At 45.4% G+C, this 15,808-nt stretch overlaps 1 protein-coding gene across 4 annotated transcripts in view; it reads left to right on the top strand.

The window, feature by feature from the left end:
* Positions 1-15,808, top strand: part of TAPT1 (transmembrane anterior posterior transformation 1) — a 255,474-nt gene that overhangs the window by 144,191 nt on the left and 95,475 nt on the right. Inside the window, exon 1 of one of the 4 annotated variants that reach the window (XM_070757338.1) lies at positions 3,878-3,931. The exons of the other annotated variants lie outside the window; for them this stretch is intronic. Coding sequence (XP_070613439.1) covers positions 3,879-3,931 — 53 coding nt within the window. The 5' untranslated portion in view covers position 3,878. Of the gene's footprint in view, positions 1-3,877; positions 3,932-15,808 lie in introns of those variants that run through there. 4 annotated transcript variants of the gene reach the window in all.

Raw genomic sequence — 15,808 nt, 5'->3', positions numbered from 1 at the left:
GACTCTGGGGTGAAGTCCATCTGGCCCTGGTGATTTGTACTCGTTGAGCTACCACAAGTAGTCCCTTATTGTGTTCTTGTCTATGTTGAGTTTGGTTCCGGGGCTATTTGTTGTAGACTTGCAGGTTGGTTGGTAGGTGGTCCCATTTTGTGTGAACACTGATGCAAGGTAGATGTTGAGCAGCTGTGCTTTGTCTCTGTTGTCTGTGATTTCATTACCGTGTTCGTTTTTTAGTGTAGTGACTGTTTCCTTGATTTTCTTCTTGTTTATGTGCTGGAAGAGACTTTTTTGTTGTCTTTGACTTTCATTGCAAGGTATTGTTCGTGTTGGGCCTTTGCTGTTTTTATTTTTTGTTTGCAGGTTTTGGCTGTTTGCTGATATTCCGCTTTGGTTATGAGTCCTTCTTTTCATTCTTTGTATTTGGCATTTTTTTTCTTTTATGTTGTCTGCGAGTTCTTTCTTTAGCCAAGCTGGTTTCATTTTGGTTTTCCTGTTTTTCTTTTTCATGGGGATTGCATTGTTTTGAGCATCTATGATACTGTTTTTAGGGCCTCCCAGGCTTCCTGTGTGGTTTTACCCTTTAGAAGTTCCTTCCAGGGTTTTTTTTCCAGGTTTGCTCTGAGCTTGTTAAAGTCCGCTTTTCTGAAGTCTGGGACTCCAGTGGTGTTGGGTACAGCAGTTGGTGATTGTAATATGTTGAAATTGAGGATGGTATGGTCACTCCCACCCAGTGTCCTTTCTTCTTCAATTTCCTCTATCATTTCTTCCGTGTTTGTTAATATTAGGTTGAGTATTGCAGTCCCTCTGGTTCCTGGTTCCACTTTTTGGGTTAGAAAGTTATCGGCGAGACTGGTGAGAAATCTATCAGACTTTCCACTTGGTGCTGAGTTTGTTTTCCAGTTAATGTCGGGGTAGTTAAAGTCTCCCATTATTGTTGTGCTGTGCTTGTTGCATATTTCTGTTAGTTGACTTATAAAGAGGTTGTCCATTGTATCAGTTTGGTTTGGTGGCATGTAGTATACTCCAATTGTAGTGTTGCACTTCTTTTCTTTTATACTAACCCATATGATTTCTAGGGGGTTATCTTCTTTGGTTGGATAGAGAGAAACCCTGCCTTGCGCCCTCCTCTCCCCACCCCATCTCATGGGCATCCTTCTAGTTCCTCACGCGGGCCCTTCTGCCATCCCTCACAACTTTTCTGCTGTCTTCATCTTCGTCGGTGGTTGGCAGGGAGGCATTGGGAAGTGTCCGCGGAGATGGAAGTTAAGAGGAATTAATGACCTTCAATCCAGGTGGCACACATTTCTGATGGCAGACATAGGTAAAATACCAACATACTTTAGGTCACACTACATACAAAAAACCTTAATTAACACCTGGCACTTCATTAAAAAAACCCATTATCTCTGTATCCCGAAATTGATATCCCCAACAGAAGCAATTATATACCCAAATGCATTAACCCCTGACAAAATTATAACATACGACCAACTGTTAAATGAAAATAATGATCTAATCCCTAAACAAAAACTCGTGGAAAAAGGTATTATAGTAGATTGGCTACACTACCTACAAATTAAATCAAAATATAATGAAGATAAGAACAAATTAGGCTTTCAAAAAAACAATCTCCTTGATAAGATTATTTTTGGCCCACAAAAAAACCAAATATCAAACATATACAATCTCCTCCTTCAACACGATATAGTAGAAGAAATAGTTAAAGGAACTATGATAGCGTGGTCACAAAAATTTGGATATACAATTAATTTAAATGAATGGGAAAAAATTTGGACTGTCAACTATAAACTAATGATGGCAACTTCATATAAGGAAAATCATTACAAAATGTTCTACAGATGGCACTTATCCAAATTTATCACCACTATGTTGGAAGTGCAGGGAAAAACCAGGCACATATTACCACATCTGGTGGACATGTGAAACCACCCAAAAATATTGGTATAAAATCAAAACTACTAGGAACAAATCACCTCCCAGACCATCCATGCAAAACCCGAACTATTTTTATTAGGAATCATAAGACAAAATTTTAATAAAGAAAACAGATATATTATAATTCACATTATTACAGCTGCAAGGATTCTATACGCACAATACTGGAAATAGGAAAAAAAAACCAAACGTTTTATCTCTTTTGATTAAAATAATGGAATGTGCAGAAATGTCCAAGCTAACAATGGAACTGCAAAATAAGGATGAGACAGATTTCTACAAAGCATGAGACAAATGGTACCATTGGTTAAAAAAAAGAAATTACTTAAAAATTATACATCAAGAAAAATGTCCAACTAAAACAACGTGTAAAACCAGTAAACTATGACATGAATCATAATATCAAATTGAAACAATAAACTGTAAACATCGATCGACACAAATTTTGAACTACAAAGAAACTGAATGAATAAACCCTTAAACCACTGATAAATGTTGGCACTAGCAACTACGTCAAATACATATGGATAAAACTTCAGGAAAATCTACACCAGCTATATGCTTAAACCACAGGCCGCAAAACATGGAAGCCCCAGCTCTAACGCTGGCCCTCCACACTCTTCTTACTACTCTTTTCTTGCTCTATTTTTCTATCCTTCCTCCTCTTGTATTTCTTTCCCTTCTTTCTAAATCCCTTTCCCTTTCCTCCTTTCTCCTTCCCCACTCACGCATGCTATATAAGTAAACTATAATTGCTAGAATGTACATTATATATATTCCCTTTACGTTTCTGTACCCTGTTTTTAATGTATATATCTAATAAACATATTTTTAAATAAAGAGGAATTAAAGGTCGCTGCTTTGGGCTCCTTGAAGGGACTCCCCTGGAGGAAGCAGGTGCCGCCGAGATTCCCCTTTGCCTGACGCCACCACCGAAAACTCAAGGAGGGTCAGGCAGCTTCCCATGCATGTCAATCCACCCACAAGGCTCCTTCCAGGCAGCCTCCACTGCCTTCCCCTCCCCCCTCCTCCCCCCACCCCCAAACAAGGATCAGAATGCCGGCGGGAATAAGGCAAAAGGGGTGGGTTTTGGTATGGGTTTGCACACATTATTCGCTTTTACATTGATTTCCATTGGAAACATTGCTTCTACTTACAAACGTTTCTACTTACGAACCAGGTTACAGAACAAATTAAGTTCGTAAGTAGAGGTACCACTGTAACTAATGCGGTTCATGCTAGCATAGGTTTTACCCCTCTCAGAGTAGTCACAGGGCAAGAATTTAATGCTATGCCTGAGTTACCCTCAGTTATATCAACCAAATATACCCTCCTTGTAACAGTCATCTGCAAACCATTTGGTCGGTGGTGGGCAAAGCTTTGAATGAAACCAAGGCTATAAAGCACAAGCAGACAAGAAAGAAACAGAACCTATACCTTTTAAAGTGGGGGACAAAGTTTACCTTTCCACCAAGTTTCTAAAAAAATTGCAGCAGTCTAAAAAGTTGGGTCCTAAATATATTGGGCCTTGCCCCATAGTTCGCACCGTGTCACGTTACAATTACAATTCCCTAAGTCATTACAGAAAGTCCACTCCATTTTTCATTGTAGCTTATTGAAGCCTGAAGTCACCTCTCATCTTTGTCCAGCTACTATCCCTGTTCTTCCCCCTACTATGGTAAAGGGTGAACAACATTTTGAGGTTCATGAAATTCTTGACTCTAGGAAATTCCACAAGATCACTCAGTACTTGGTGGCTTGGAAACACCTCCCCTTCTCACACAACAAATGGGTTCACATAAAACGTGCATGCCCCAAAATTAGTACGTATGTTTCAATTGTACCCTGACAAACCTCATTGATTTTGTTTCCTTTGTCTCCCTTTCCCTCTTTTGTTTTCCCATTTTTCTAGTGGTGGGGGCATGTCGGGTCCCAGATATTTCTACAGGGACACTGGCATTTTGGAGGAAGGAAGGTGGGAGGAATGGAATGATCTGTATATGAAGTTTCTGTTTCCTACACTACTGTACTAATCTCTATATGAAGTTTCTGTTTCCCTGCAATTATATAGTGTTTGGTTAGCATTGCTTTAAATAGCTGGTTTTAAGCAAGAAGCTTCAGTTCTTGCCCAGATCTCTTGTTATTACAAACCTTTCAATAAAAGCTCCTTTTGGAACAACTGTGGTTTCAAGAGTTTCTTGGGAAAATTGGAGAGGTAAGACCTTACATTAGGTAAGAACTTCAAACTGGTCAACCTGGAGAGGTAACAATCCTACCATGGGGACCATGCACCACGTCTGCCCAGGGCAGTGACCACAAAGAGACTAGGGAAGAACCCTTTCTCCCAAAATCTCAATTGATGCCCTGAATGCCAGGGTTGAGGAGAACATTGCCTCAAGCACTGCTGCCAAAACAAGGTGGTCCATCGGTATTGGAAGGCTGGAGTGGCAGAACCAAAGATGTTACTTTCACCCTTGGGAGATAGTGACCTGGTTGGAAGCATGGGATGGGAGACCCTTATGACAATGAGGAACTGGAAGGAGCCCCAGACTGGCCCAACCAACTCCTGAAGGAAAGCAATGAACTTCATGAGGGAGGCCATCCATGACATGCGGATCCAAAACTCACAGGCTTGCATTGCAGGCCAATTAGGAGTACAAAAGGGGACTACCGATGAATGAAATGGATCCCCAATCCCAGGGACATTGGCTGAAACCACAGGGGCTATAGATAAACCCATTTCCACCATGGAAAATCCACACGAGATATCTTAATTCAAGGCAACGCTTGCGACTTGACAAGAGGAAGATTCCACCCTTAGAACATATACTGCACAGCCAGAAAGAAGACTGGATTAATTTACGTAATTATTTCAGAGATGTGGAGAGGGGGGATCTGCTGCTTGGGTAACAGTAGTTCCTCCATACTAACCTACCCAGGCTTCATGCTCTGGGGAGTCCAGAGCATGATGCCATAGTCTTTTGAGACCGAAGGATGCCAATGCAATAAAGAATTGTATTCTACTCTATTTCTTAAAACCAATTTGTCAATCAAACTCATCCTTCATTCCTTTCATTACATTCCAGTCCTTTTGCAACATCATTTTTATTCTACAGGAAATAAATCTTTTCTTTTCAAATAACAACATTTGATCTGTAATTATGCCTGTAAGATAATTTGTTATTGCAACATTTATGTGTCTATATTATCTATGCCCATTTCCCTTTTCTTTCTTTTTCTGAGAAATGGGAATGTTCTTCCAGTTGTTAGCCAGCTTCCATTATATACAGCTTCAATATATTCAATATATTCATCAATATGCCAATCACAAGTGTGGATTTGTCCATAATTTTATCCAGAATCCATTGAGCTCATCTAGTTCAGGAACACTCCAGTTTTTTACCTTCTCCAACTGCTTTCATGCTCTCTACATGGGGCTACCTTTGAAGAGTGTTTGGAACCTGAAAATCGTACAAAATGTAGCCGTGCTAATGGTTATGGGCCTTCCAAGGCATGCCCATATTTCTCTAGCACTCTGCGGACTGCATTGGTTGCCAATTGGTTTCTGGACACATTTCAAAGTGTTGGTTATGACCTATAAAGCTTTACATGGCATCAGACTAGATTACTTGCAGGACTACCTTCTGCCGCATGAGTCTCAGCGACTAATTAGGTTACACAGAGTCGGCCTTCTCCAGTCCCATTAACTAGACAATGTCACTTGGTGGTACCTAGGGGAAGAACCTTCTCTGTGGGGGGCCTGGTCCTATGGAATCAGCTCCCCCCAGATATCGGTACTGCGCCCACTCTCTTCACCTTCGGTAAGAGTCTAAAGACTCATTTATGCCACCTGGCTTGGGGCTATTAGACCCTAGCCCCCTGGCCGACAAGTGTAGGTGTGTCTGCTGTTCGAATGGGAATGAGTGATTTTTAAATGTTATTAGGTTTTTAAAGTAATTAGTCAAATTAATTGGATTTTTAGATATTTATATGTACATTGTATTTGATATGTTGTAAGTCGCCCCGAGTCCTCGGAGAGGAGCAGATATCAATCAATCAATCAATCAAATACATAAATAAATATCTCAGCCATCCTAATCTGAGTACTTTCAACTCCGAGTCCTCGGAGAGGGGCAGGCATACAAATCCAATTAAATGAATAAATAAACTTGGTTGATCCATTTTGCATTCCCAGTGTGACTCCTATTGTTTTCTCACAAATCTTTCCAAAGTTTACGGTTTCTAAAGCTTTACCAAGCTTTCCATTATTTGTGGTTGGTCCTTTCTTATTTTCAGTGGATTTGTAGAATTGATGCTGATTCTACTGAAATTGAATTATTAGATTGTCATATCACTTGATTTTCCTTGTAATAGCCATGACTCTATTGTGGTTCACGGTTATTACGATAATAAAAAAATAACTGCAACTATTCTTACATTTATGACTTTTAGGTCTGAAAGGAAAGCTGACGTTTAATCCATAAATATAATGGTGGGTCTTATTTAGCTATGAACAGCAATTCAATTCAATTCAATTCAATTTATTGGATTTATATGCCGCCCCTCTCCGAAAACTCTGGTCTCAATTGTGATAACTAATTTAAGGACTATTGCTAGTTATATTCTGTTATGTTTTTGAAACATAAGAGATTGGCAGTGAAGCCTCTTTAATAGAATGATCTAAATCACATGCAGAATTAAAACATAACTTAGTATAAAAATTTGAATTTTAAAAACCATGGTTTATAGTAGCTTCACAGCAGATGGAGTTACTGGGCATAAATGTAAATATCTGGGATCTTGGATGCTGCATAAAATTTATCCTTGTTCCATGATCTTGACAATTTTCTTGCTGAATTATCAATATTTCCATTTATATGTAGTTATGTCTGTGCTCATGCTGACTTTATTTGTGGTCTGCTGTGCACCTCCACATAGTCTTAACCAGCAGCTGGAACTGACACTGTTTATGCATAGAATATATTTAGGATAGCGTTTGCTGTTGAGAATGATATGAAGAAAGTTTGGAAAAATATTCATGTGGTTTTCAGAGTTGCTGTATAATGCCCTAGGTTTTCCTACAAATACTTTTATGGTAATCTATTCTATGATACCGGAAGTTCTGTATTTATCATATTTGATTTAACTTAGATATTTTAACAATTTTGCTAAAGAAGACAAAATTTATTTGGAGGGGTTTTTTTCTTTTGTTTGATTGTGTCTGACTCTTAGAGACTGTCTGGAAATATCCCTGCAGTTTTCTTGTCAAGGTTTTTCAGAATGAGGCAAAGAAATGACTGGCCCAAGGTCACTCAGTTGGCTTCAAGGCCTGTCCCGAGGGAGGACTAGAACTCATGATCTTCCAGTGTCTAGCCTGGTGCCTTCACCATTATATCAAAAAGGAGGGGTAAATTGCCTCTGTCCTTAATTATGAAGTAATATGTTGTGAAAAGCATACTTTTGGAGCCCACATTTAGAATCATGCTTTTAAAAAAAGTAATGAAAAGTATACCAAGAATTTGCCTGCCTGCTTTCAATTTTCCAATCTCTAACATGAATTTTGCATTGTTGAAATAAAATCTAATACTCAAGATCATATGAGGCAATGTGGCAAGATAAGGTGGAATAACTTTTTTGTGGTTAAAACTCAACTACGCCTCTTCTGGCCTTTGGGATAGCTCCATACTGGGGTCTACCTCTTAGGTAAGCCAACAACTTAATAGAGCCTTAGAAACTCCTCAGGGCACACTGTGGATCCTTAAATGTGGAATTAATTGTTCTTGAAAATACTACAGAGGATTCTGAACTATCAGGAAAACATTCACAAAATTTCAAACTATAATTCCTTACAGTAGAAATGAAATTTGTAAAAACAGGTTCTCCATATTGAAGAAGCGGATCCAGCAGTCATGTAGGTTGCTCGCTGTCCAATCCACATAGGACCAAGCCTTGTCTTTTAAAAGATTGCTGGATCCGCTCCTTCCCCAGAATTCGCTTGGTCCTCCTACCAGTAGGATGCGTGGTGGCTCAGCTCCTCTCTCAAACACCTTTCCTTTGTTCTTTCTCTCTGCAATTCAACAAGATTAGTTTGTCATTATTTCCTTAAAGCCTTAGACTTCATGCCAGCTTTACTGGGCTCGGCGCCAAAAGGAGAAGCCGCGGCGCAGCTAATGCCATGAATTTTGCAATCACCCTGCTCTCACTGCTGCCGGATTGCATTTACAAATAAATCTACTTGGCTGGGAGGTTTATTCATTGTGGCTTCCTTTTTTTCCTCCTGCAGTGTGGGAAGCTTTGTCTCCTAGACTTTAATCGATTCTCCATGTGTTAAAAAGAGATTGGAGAATTTTTTCCTTGGCGCAAAGGTCCTCAGCACCCAGTAACTCGGCACTTGCAGCTCGCACACGCACAAGCCGCTTGGCACCATAAAGTCCACCGTGTATCCTGGAGTAGGCTGTGAGACTCTCAGGCTTTTACTCCCTTGCTAGACCTCTTAACCAGCGTGCCTTGATTGTTCATTTAGGGAGGCCTAGCTCATCTGTACTCATTGGCACAAACTTTGGATTTGTCCAGATTGTCTCTGAGCTGCAGACGTTCCTGGGCCTAGGAGCTTGGGCCTTATCCTCTTGGGAATTTTTGCCTATTCATAGTATCTTCTCTACCCTTGGCTCAGACCTTGTTCCTGTAGTTTGTTCAGGCCATGGCTCCTTCTATTCCCAAGAGAGGCACTTCTTCATCTAAGGGTCCCCAGGATGGTAGGCCTATTGGTGATGAAATTGAAACCATTCCCCAGGCCTCCTCCTCCTCTTCCTTAGCAGCTCTCTCCATGGCAACAGCCACTAGAGCTGAGAAGAGGCGGGACATAGCTCTTCAAAAAATCCACGAGCAACCTGCTAAGCGATTGAGAGTGCAGATCCAAGTGCATATTAGTCCTCCTGACCCTCCAGAGGCTACTTGATCTGCCTCCCTCAGGTGTACCTGTGCTTTCCCTGGATGAGCCAAACCTAAATAGCCGCTTCGAGTCTCCAGAGAGAGGCGGCATACAAATCTAATGAATTAATTAAATTAAATAGATCCCAACCGAATTTATGAGGCTTAGGTCCAGGTGAGCCAGACATTTTTATGGAAGATCCCCCCTAGCCGGGCCCAGCCCAGGCCCATAGAGTACTTCCTCAACTGCCTGCTCCTATTACTAACCTCTCTCTAGAGCTCCAAACTATGTATTCTGCTTTATCTAAAGCCATTGATGCCAAGCTTTCAGCTATCAATGCACTTCTCAACCTCATCCCCCTCCACAAGCCTCTTGGCCTGTGAGTTTCCTCTCAACCTACAGAGTACCAGTCCAAGAACCAGACTCTGTCTCATTACAGGATGAGAATGAGGAAGATGTGGACCCAGAGGACAGGGATGACCCATCCCAAGTCAAGATTCCCTCCCCTGCTACCATTTTTCCTTTCCAACTCAATTCCCTTCTATTCAAGGCCAGAACAGATACATGCCTTGCTGGTCAGGACAAACCTACTGCACCTTCTACAGCTCCCCAAGAGGAAAATCTTCCATTTTTCATGCAGGAGCAAGAGGACACTGAGGTCATCCCCATGCCTAAGTTGTTTAAGGATGCTCTGTTGAAGCAGTGAGACCACCCAACCTTGGGTTCTAACCCCACTTCCAAAGACAAGAAATTATACAAAGTCTCTCCATCTTATGAGGATCACTTTTTATTTCCCAAAGCAGATGAACCGGTGAAAACTCCATTCTGCAGCAGCCATGCCTGGCGAGGCAGAGGAGGTGTTAAAGCCTGAGGACAAGCGCCTGGAGCAAATGCTCAGGAAATGCTTCTTCGCTGATACCTGGGATATCAAATGCTCAGCAGCATTGTCCTTTTTCACCAGAGCCATACTTCGATGGCTTCAGCAGCTTCAACAGCACATTCCCCCTGATGATATATGAGGCCAACAGGACTTCACAAAAGTGTTTGCAGCGGCCCAGTATGTGGCGGATGCCACCCTACAATCTTCAAGATTTGCTGCAAAATCAGTGGCTGCCTCAACAGTAGCCAGAAGACATCTATGGTTCTGCCCCTGGCAGGCGGACCTGAGGCAAAAGTGGCAACTTTCCATGGGTCCTCTGAAGCGCAATCTTCTACTTGGCGACCTACTGGACCCACTGCTTACAGAGACCACTGACAAAAAGAAGGCTAGTAAAACGCAAGAGCCCTTTCGGTGTTCCAATCGCCAACAAGATCAAGGATTTGCGTTTCAAAGGAGCTCAGGTCAGTATAACTCCCGCTTTCGTTCCCAATCAGATAGGAACCCTGGGGACAGAGGGTCTCGTTATCAGAGGGGCTCCTTCTTGAGAGCCTCTAAAAGGTCTAGGTGGTCACTGCCATCCTTATTCCTATTGGGTGCTTGTCCTGGTTTGCTTCCAGCTAGCGCCGTTCCTGTAAGGACCCCTGGGTTATCTCCACGGTTGAATGGGGGCTTCAATTGGAGTTCAACTCCATGCCTCCTAAACATTTCATTTCTTGCCCATCTCTTAGATCCTCCTCCTGTCTCTGCATGGAGGAAGCAATCCAACATCTCCTGGCTTTTAGGGCTATCTAGCCAGTGCCCTCCCCTCAGAGAGGCCTAGGCTTTTATTCCATCCTCTTCATGGTCCCTAAGGCCTCTGGAGGATGGAGAGCCATCTTGGATCTTAAAAGATTAAACCAGTACATAAAGTATAGAAAATTTAAGATGCATTCCTTGTCATCCATCCTAGCTTCCATCCATCCGGGGAACTTCATCTCTTCCTTGGACCTTATGGAGGCTTATCTCCATGTCCCTATCATGAAGGGCCACAGACAATTCCTCTGCTTTGCCTTCCAGGGCAAGCACTATCAATATAGGGCCATGCCCTGTGGCCTGTCCTTGGCTCCTCGAGTCTTTACTAAGCTATTGTGTGCCCTGGCAGCCCACATTCGGGCTACTCCCATTCATATTTTGTGCTAGTTGGATGATATATTAATTCATGGTCCCTCCAAAGAGGGCACCCGTTCAGACCTCCAATTTTCCATGTCTATCCTACAGGAACATGGTTTCTCCATCAATATATAAAAAAAGTCAGCTTCATCCTTCCACTTCCCTTCAAACCTGGGGGCAGTCATAGATTCCCGTTTGTCTCAGGTCTTCCTTTCTACCGAGAGGAAGATCAGCATCAAAGAACTTATCTCTCAAATTAGATCCCAAAGAAAGACCACCACCGCTACCCTGGCTTCCCTACTGGGAAAGATGGTGTCTTGTATTGGCATTATTCCATGGGCCTGTCTCCACGCCAGGGAGCTCCAATGGCTTCTGTTGCCATTCCAGAGATGGGGAACCAGCAATTCAGCATGCTCCATTTCCGTTCCTCCCACCGTCCTGAGGACCCTCTCATAGTGGACCTCCTCTGCCCTGGACAAAGGATCCCTTTTCAGGATTCCAGACCAGCTCACCATCACCACGGATGCCAGTTTGGTGGGCTGGGGAGCTCACACTCAAGGCCTGATAGCCCAAGGCACATGGTTAGCGGAGTCGTCGTCCAGACAATCAATTGTTTATTTATTATTATTTATTTTATTAATCAGATTTGTATGCCGCCCCTCTCCGTAGACTCGGGGCGGCTAACAACAATAATAATACAATGTAAACAAATCTAATATTTAAGTTAATTTTAAAAAGCCCAATTTAAGAAACCAATCATACATACTGACATACCATGCATAAATTTTATAAGCCTAGGGGGAAGGGAAAGTCTCAATTCCCCCATGCCTGATGACAGAGGTGGGTTTTAAGGAGCTTATGAAAGGCAAGGAGGGTGGGGGCAACTCTGATATCTGGGGGGAATTGGTTCCAAAGGGTCAGGGCCGCCACAGAGAAGGCTCTTCCCCTGGGTCTCGCCAAATGACATTGTTTAGTTGACGGGACCCGGAGAAGGCCAACTCTGTGAGACCTAACAGGTCGCTGGGATTCGTGCGGCAGAAGGAGATATTCTGGTCCGGTGCCATGAAGGGCTTTATAGGTCATAACCAACACTTTGAATTGTGACCGGAAACTGATCGGCAACCAATGCAGACTGTGGAGTGTTGGTGTAACATGGGCATATTTAGGAAAGTTCATGATAGTTCTCGCAGCTGCATTCTGCATGATCTCAAGTTTCCGAACACTTTTCAAAGGTAGCCCCATGTAGAGAGCATTACAGTAGTCGAGCCTCGAGTTGATGAGGGCATGAGTGACTGTGAACAGTGACTCCTGGTCCAAATAGGGCCACAACTGGTGCACCAGGCGAACCGGGGCAAACGCCTCCCTCGCCACAACTGAAAGATGTTTCCCTAATGTGAGCTGTGGGTCAAGGAGGACGCCCAAGTTGCAGATCCTCTCTGAGAGGGTTAGTGATTCCGCCCCCCCCCAGGGTAATGGACGGACAGATGGGGTTGTCCTTGGGAGGCAAAACCCATAGCCACTCCGTCTTATCAGGGTTCAGTTTGAATCTGTTGACACCCATCCAGACCCCAACAGCCTCCAGGCACCGGCACATCACTTCCACTGCTTTGCTGACTGGACAAGGGGTGGAGATGTAGAGCTGGGTATCATCTGCATACTGATGATACCTCACCCCATGCCCTTGGATGATCTCACCCAGTGGTTTCATGTAGATATTAAATAGTAGGGGGGAGAGGATCGACCCCTGAGGCACCCCACAATGGGGTAACCTAGAGGTCGACCTCTGACCCCCCACTAACACCGACTGCGACCGACCGGAGAGGTAGGAGGAGAACCACTGGAGAACAGTGCCTCCCACTCCCAACCCCTCCAGCCGGCGCAGATGGATAACATGGTCGATGGTATCAAAAGCCGCTGAGAGGTCAAGAAGCACCAGGACAGAGGATAAACCCCTGTGCCGGGCCCGCCAGAGATCATCCATCAGCGCGACCAAAGCAGTTTCCATGCTGTAGCCGGGCCTGAATACTGACTGCTGAGGGCCTAGATAATCGGCTTCTTCCAAGGACTGCTGGAGCTGGAGAGCCACCACCTTCTCAACAACCTTCCCCATAAAGGGAAGGTTGGAGACTGGGCAATAGTTGTTGAGAATGGATGGGTCCAGGGAAGGCTTCTTGAGGAGGGGGCGCACAAGTGCCTCCTTGTAGGGATCCAGGAAGGACCCCCTCCCCAAAGAAGCGTTGACAATCTCCTGGACCCAGCTCCGTGTCACCTCCCTGCTGGCCGAGACCAGCCAGGAGGGACACAGATCCAGTAAACAGGTGGCGGAACTCACAGCTCCAATGGCCTTATCCACTTCATCAGGTGTCACCAGATCAAACTCTTCCCAGACAGGTGGACAAGTACGTGCCCCAGTCACCTCGACTGACTTGTTGTCAGTCGACTCTGTTTTCCAATTGGAGTCGAAGTCTGCTCGGATCTGAGCGATTTTATCAGCGAAAAACGTGTTAAAATCCTCTGCACTACTCTGCAAGGGCTCCCCAACTCCCCCCAAATTAAGAAGGGAGCAGGTCACCCTAAACAGAGCGGCCGGGCGGGATTCCACTGATGCAATCAAGGTGGCATGATACGCGGATCTTGCCGCCTTGAGCACCACTTTGTAAGTCTTAATGTGAGCTCTTACAAGTACAGTAGAACCCCGACATACGAGCTGCTCTACTTACGAGCTACTCGAGATAAGAGCTGGGAGGGGAGAGACATTTTTGTTCGTCTCCCGAGCTCAAATCCGCGATACGAGCCGAGAAGAGCCGGGCTGGCTTACTTTCCTTCCTTACTTTCCGGAAGTTCGCCTTTGGCGTTTGGCTTCAGGACTCAGCTGGGAAGCCGCGCGGCTGTTTTAAAAAGTCGCCGCCGGCATGGGGGGCTTCCTAGCACCCCCCCACAAACCCGGGTTGAGGGTTCGGGGGGGTGCTGGCAAGCCCCCCATGCCGGCGGCAACCTTTTAAAACAGCCGCGCGGCTTCCCAGCTGAGTCCTGAAGCCAAACGCCAAAGGCGAACTTCCGCGTTTGGCTTCAGGACTCAGCTGGGAAGCCGCGTGGCTGTTTTAAAAGGTCGCCGCCGGCATGGGGGGCTTCCTAGCACCCCCCCAAACCCGGGTTGGGGGTTCGGGGGGGTACTGGCAAGCCCCCCAGGCCGGCGGCGACCTTTTAAAACAGCCGCGCGGCTTCCCAACTGAGTCCTGAAGCCAAACGCGGAAGTTCACCTTTGGCGTTTGGCTTCAGGACTCAGCTGGGAAGCCGCGCGGCTGTTTTAAAAGGTCGCCGCCGGCATGGGGGGCTTCCTAGCACCCCCCCAAACCCAGGTAGGGGGTTCGGGGGGGTGCTGGCAAGCCCCCCATGCCGGCGGCGTCCTTTTAAAACAGCCACGCCGCTTCTGAAGCCAAACTCCAAAGGCGAACTTCCGCGCCTCAGGAGTTAGCTCGCAAACGGTGCGGCTGTTTTAAAACGTCGCTGCCGGCCTTGGGGGCTTTGCAGAACCCCCCCAACCCCCAACCCGGGTTCAGTGGGGGGCTAGGAGACCCCCCAGGGCGGCAGCGATGTTTTAAAACAGCCGCGCCGTTTGCGAGCTAACTCCTGAGGCGGGGAAGTTCGCCTTTGGCGTTTGGCTTCAGAAGCGGCGCGGCTGTTTTAAAACGTCTCTGCCGGCCTGGGGGGCCTCCTAGCCCCCCACTGAACCCGGGTTGGGGGTTGGGGGGGTTCTGCAAAGCCCCCAAGGCCGGCAGCGACGTTTTAAAACAGCCGCGCCGCTTCTGAAGCCAAACGCCAAAGGCGAACTTCCGCGCCTCAGGAGTTAGCGGCGAAGTAACGTGAAGGATTGGAAAGCTGAAACTGCCCGGTTTCAGCTCCCCAATCGTCCACGTTACTTCGCTCCTGTCCTGGCTAAATCGTGTGGCAGCAAACATGCTTTGGGAGTTTGGCTGGGGGGGAGGGAGTTAGGAAGGTGCAAAGCATGTTTGCTCCCACGGGGAAGGGAAAAGGCGGCGGCTTAAGCCCTTCCCTGTGCTTCGGAAGCCGCTGACGCGCCCCTCTGACGGCGTTCGGCGGCTTCCGAAGCACAGGGAAGGGCAGTGAAAAGGCGCGATGCTTTTCCGGGCAGTTGGCTTGCTGGCCGGAGAAGCGAGCGATCCGGGAGTCCAGGAGGGGGAGAGAAAGAGAAAGAGAGAGGGGGGAGAGAGAGAAAGAGAGGGATAGAAAGAGAGAGAGAGTGGGAGATGCTCAGTGAGCCTTTCTTTGAAGTTGCCTTTCTTTCTTTCTTTCTTTCTTGCTCTTTTTCTTTCTCTCTTTTACCTTCCCTTCCTCTATTTCTTCTTTTCTTTCTCCTTCCCACCTTCTTCCCTCCCTCCCTCCCTTCACTCATTCCTCTCTTACTCTCCCCTTTCATAAGTTTCCTTGCTTCCTTCCTCTGTTCCTGTCCCTTCCCCCTTTCTTTCTTTCTTTCTTTCTTTCTTTCTTTCTTGCTTTCTTTCTTGCTTTCTTTCTTGCTCTTTTTCTTTCTCTCTTTTACCTTCCCTTCCTCTATTTCTTCTTTTCTTTCTCCTTCCCACCTTCTTCCCTCCCTCCCTCCCTTCACTCATTCCTCTCTTACTCTCCCCTTTCATAAGTTTCCTTGCTTCCTTCCTCTGTTCCTGTCCCTTCCCCCTTTCTTTCTTTCTTTCTTTCTTTCTTTCTTTCTTGCTCTTTTTCTTTCTCTCTTTTACCTTCCCTTCCTCTATTTCTTCTTTTCTTTCTCCTTCCCACCTTCTTCCCTCCCTCCCTTCACTCATTCCTCTCTTACTCTCCCCTTTCATAAGTTTCCTTGCTTCCTTCCTCTGTTCCTGTCCCTTCCCCCTTTCTTT

This window comes from Erythrolamprus reginae, chromosome 7, assembly GCF_031021105.1.
Source record: "Erythrolamprus reginae isolate rEryReg1 chromosome 7, rEryReg1.hap1, whole genome shotgun sequence".
Taxonomy (NCBI): domain Eukaryota; kingdom Metazoa; phylum Chordata; class Lepidosauria; order Squamata; family Dipsadidae; genus Erythrolamprus; species Erythrolamprus reginae.
Note: the sequence above shows the minus strand (reverse complement) of the source record. Positions and strands in the feature narration are given on the sequence as shown.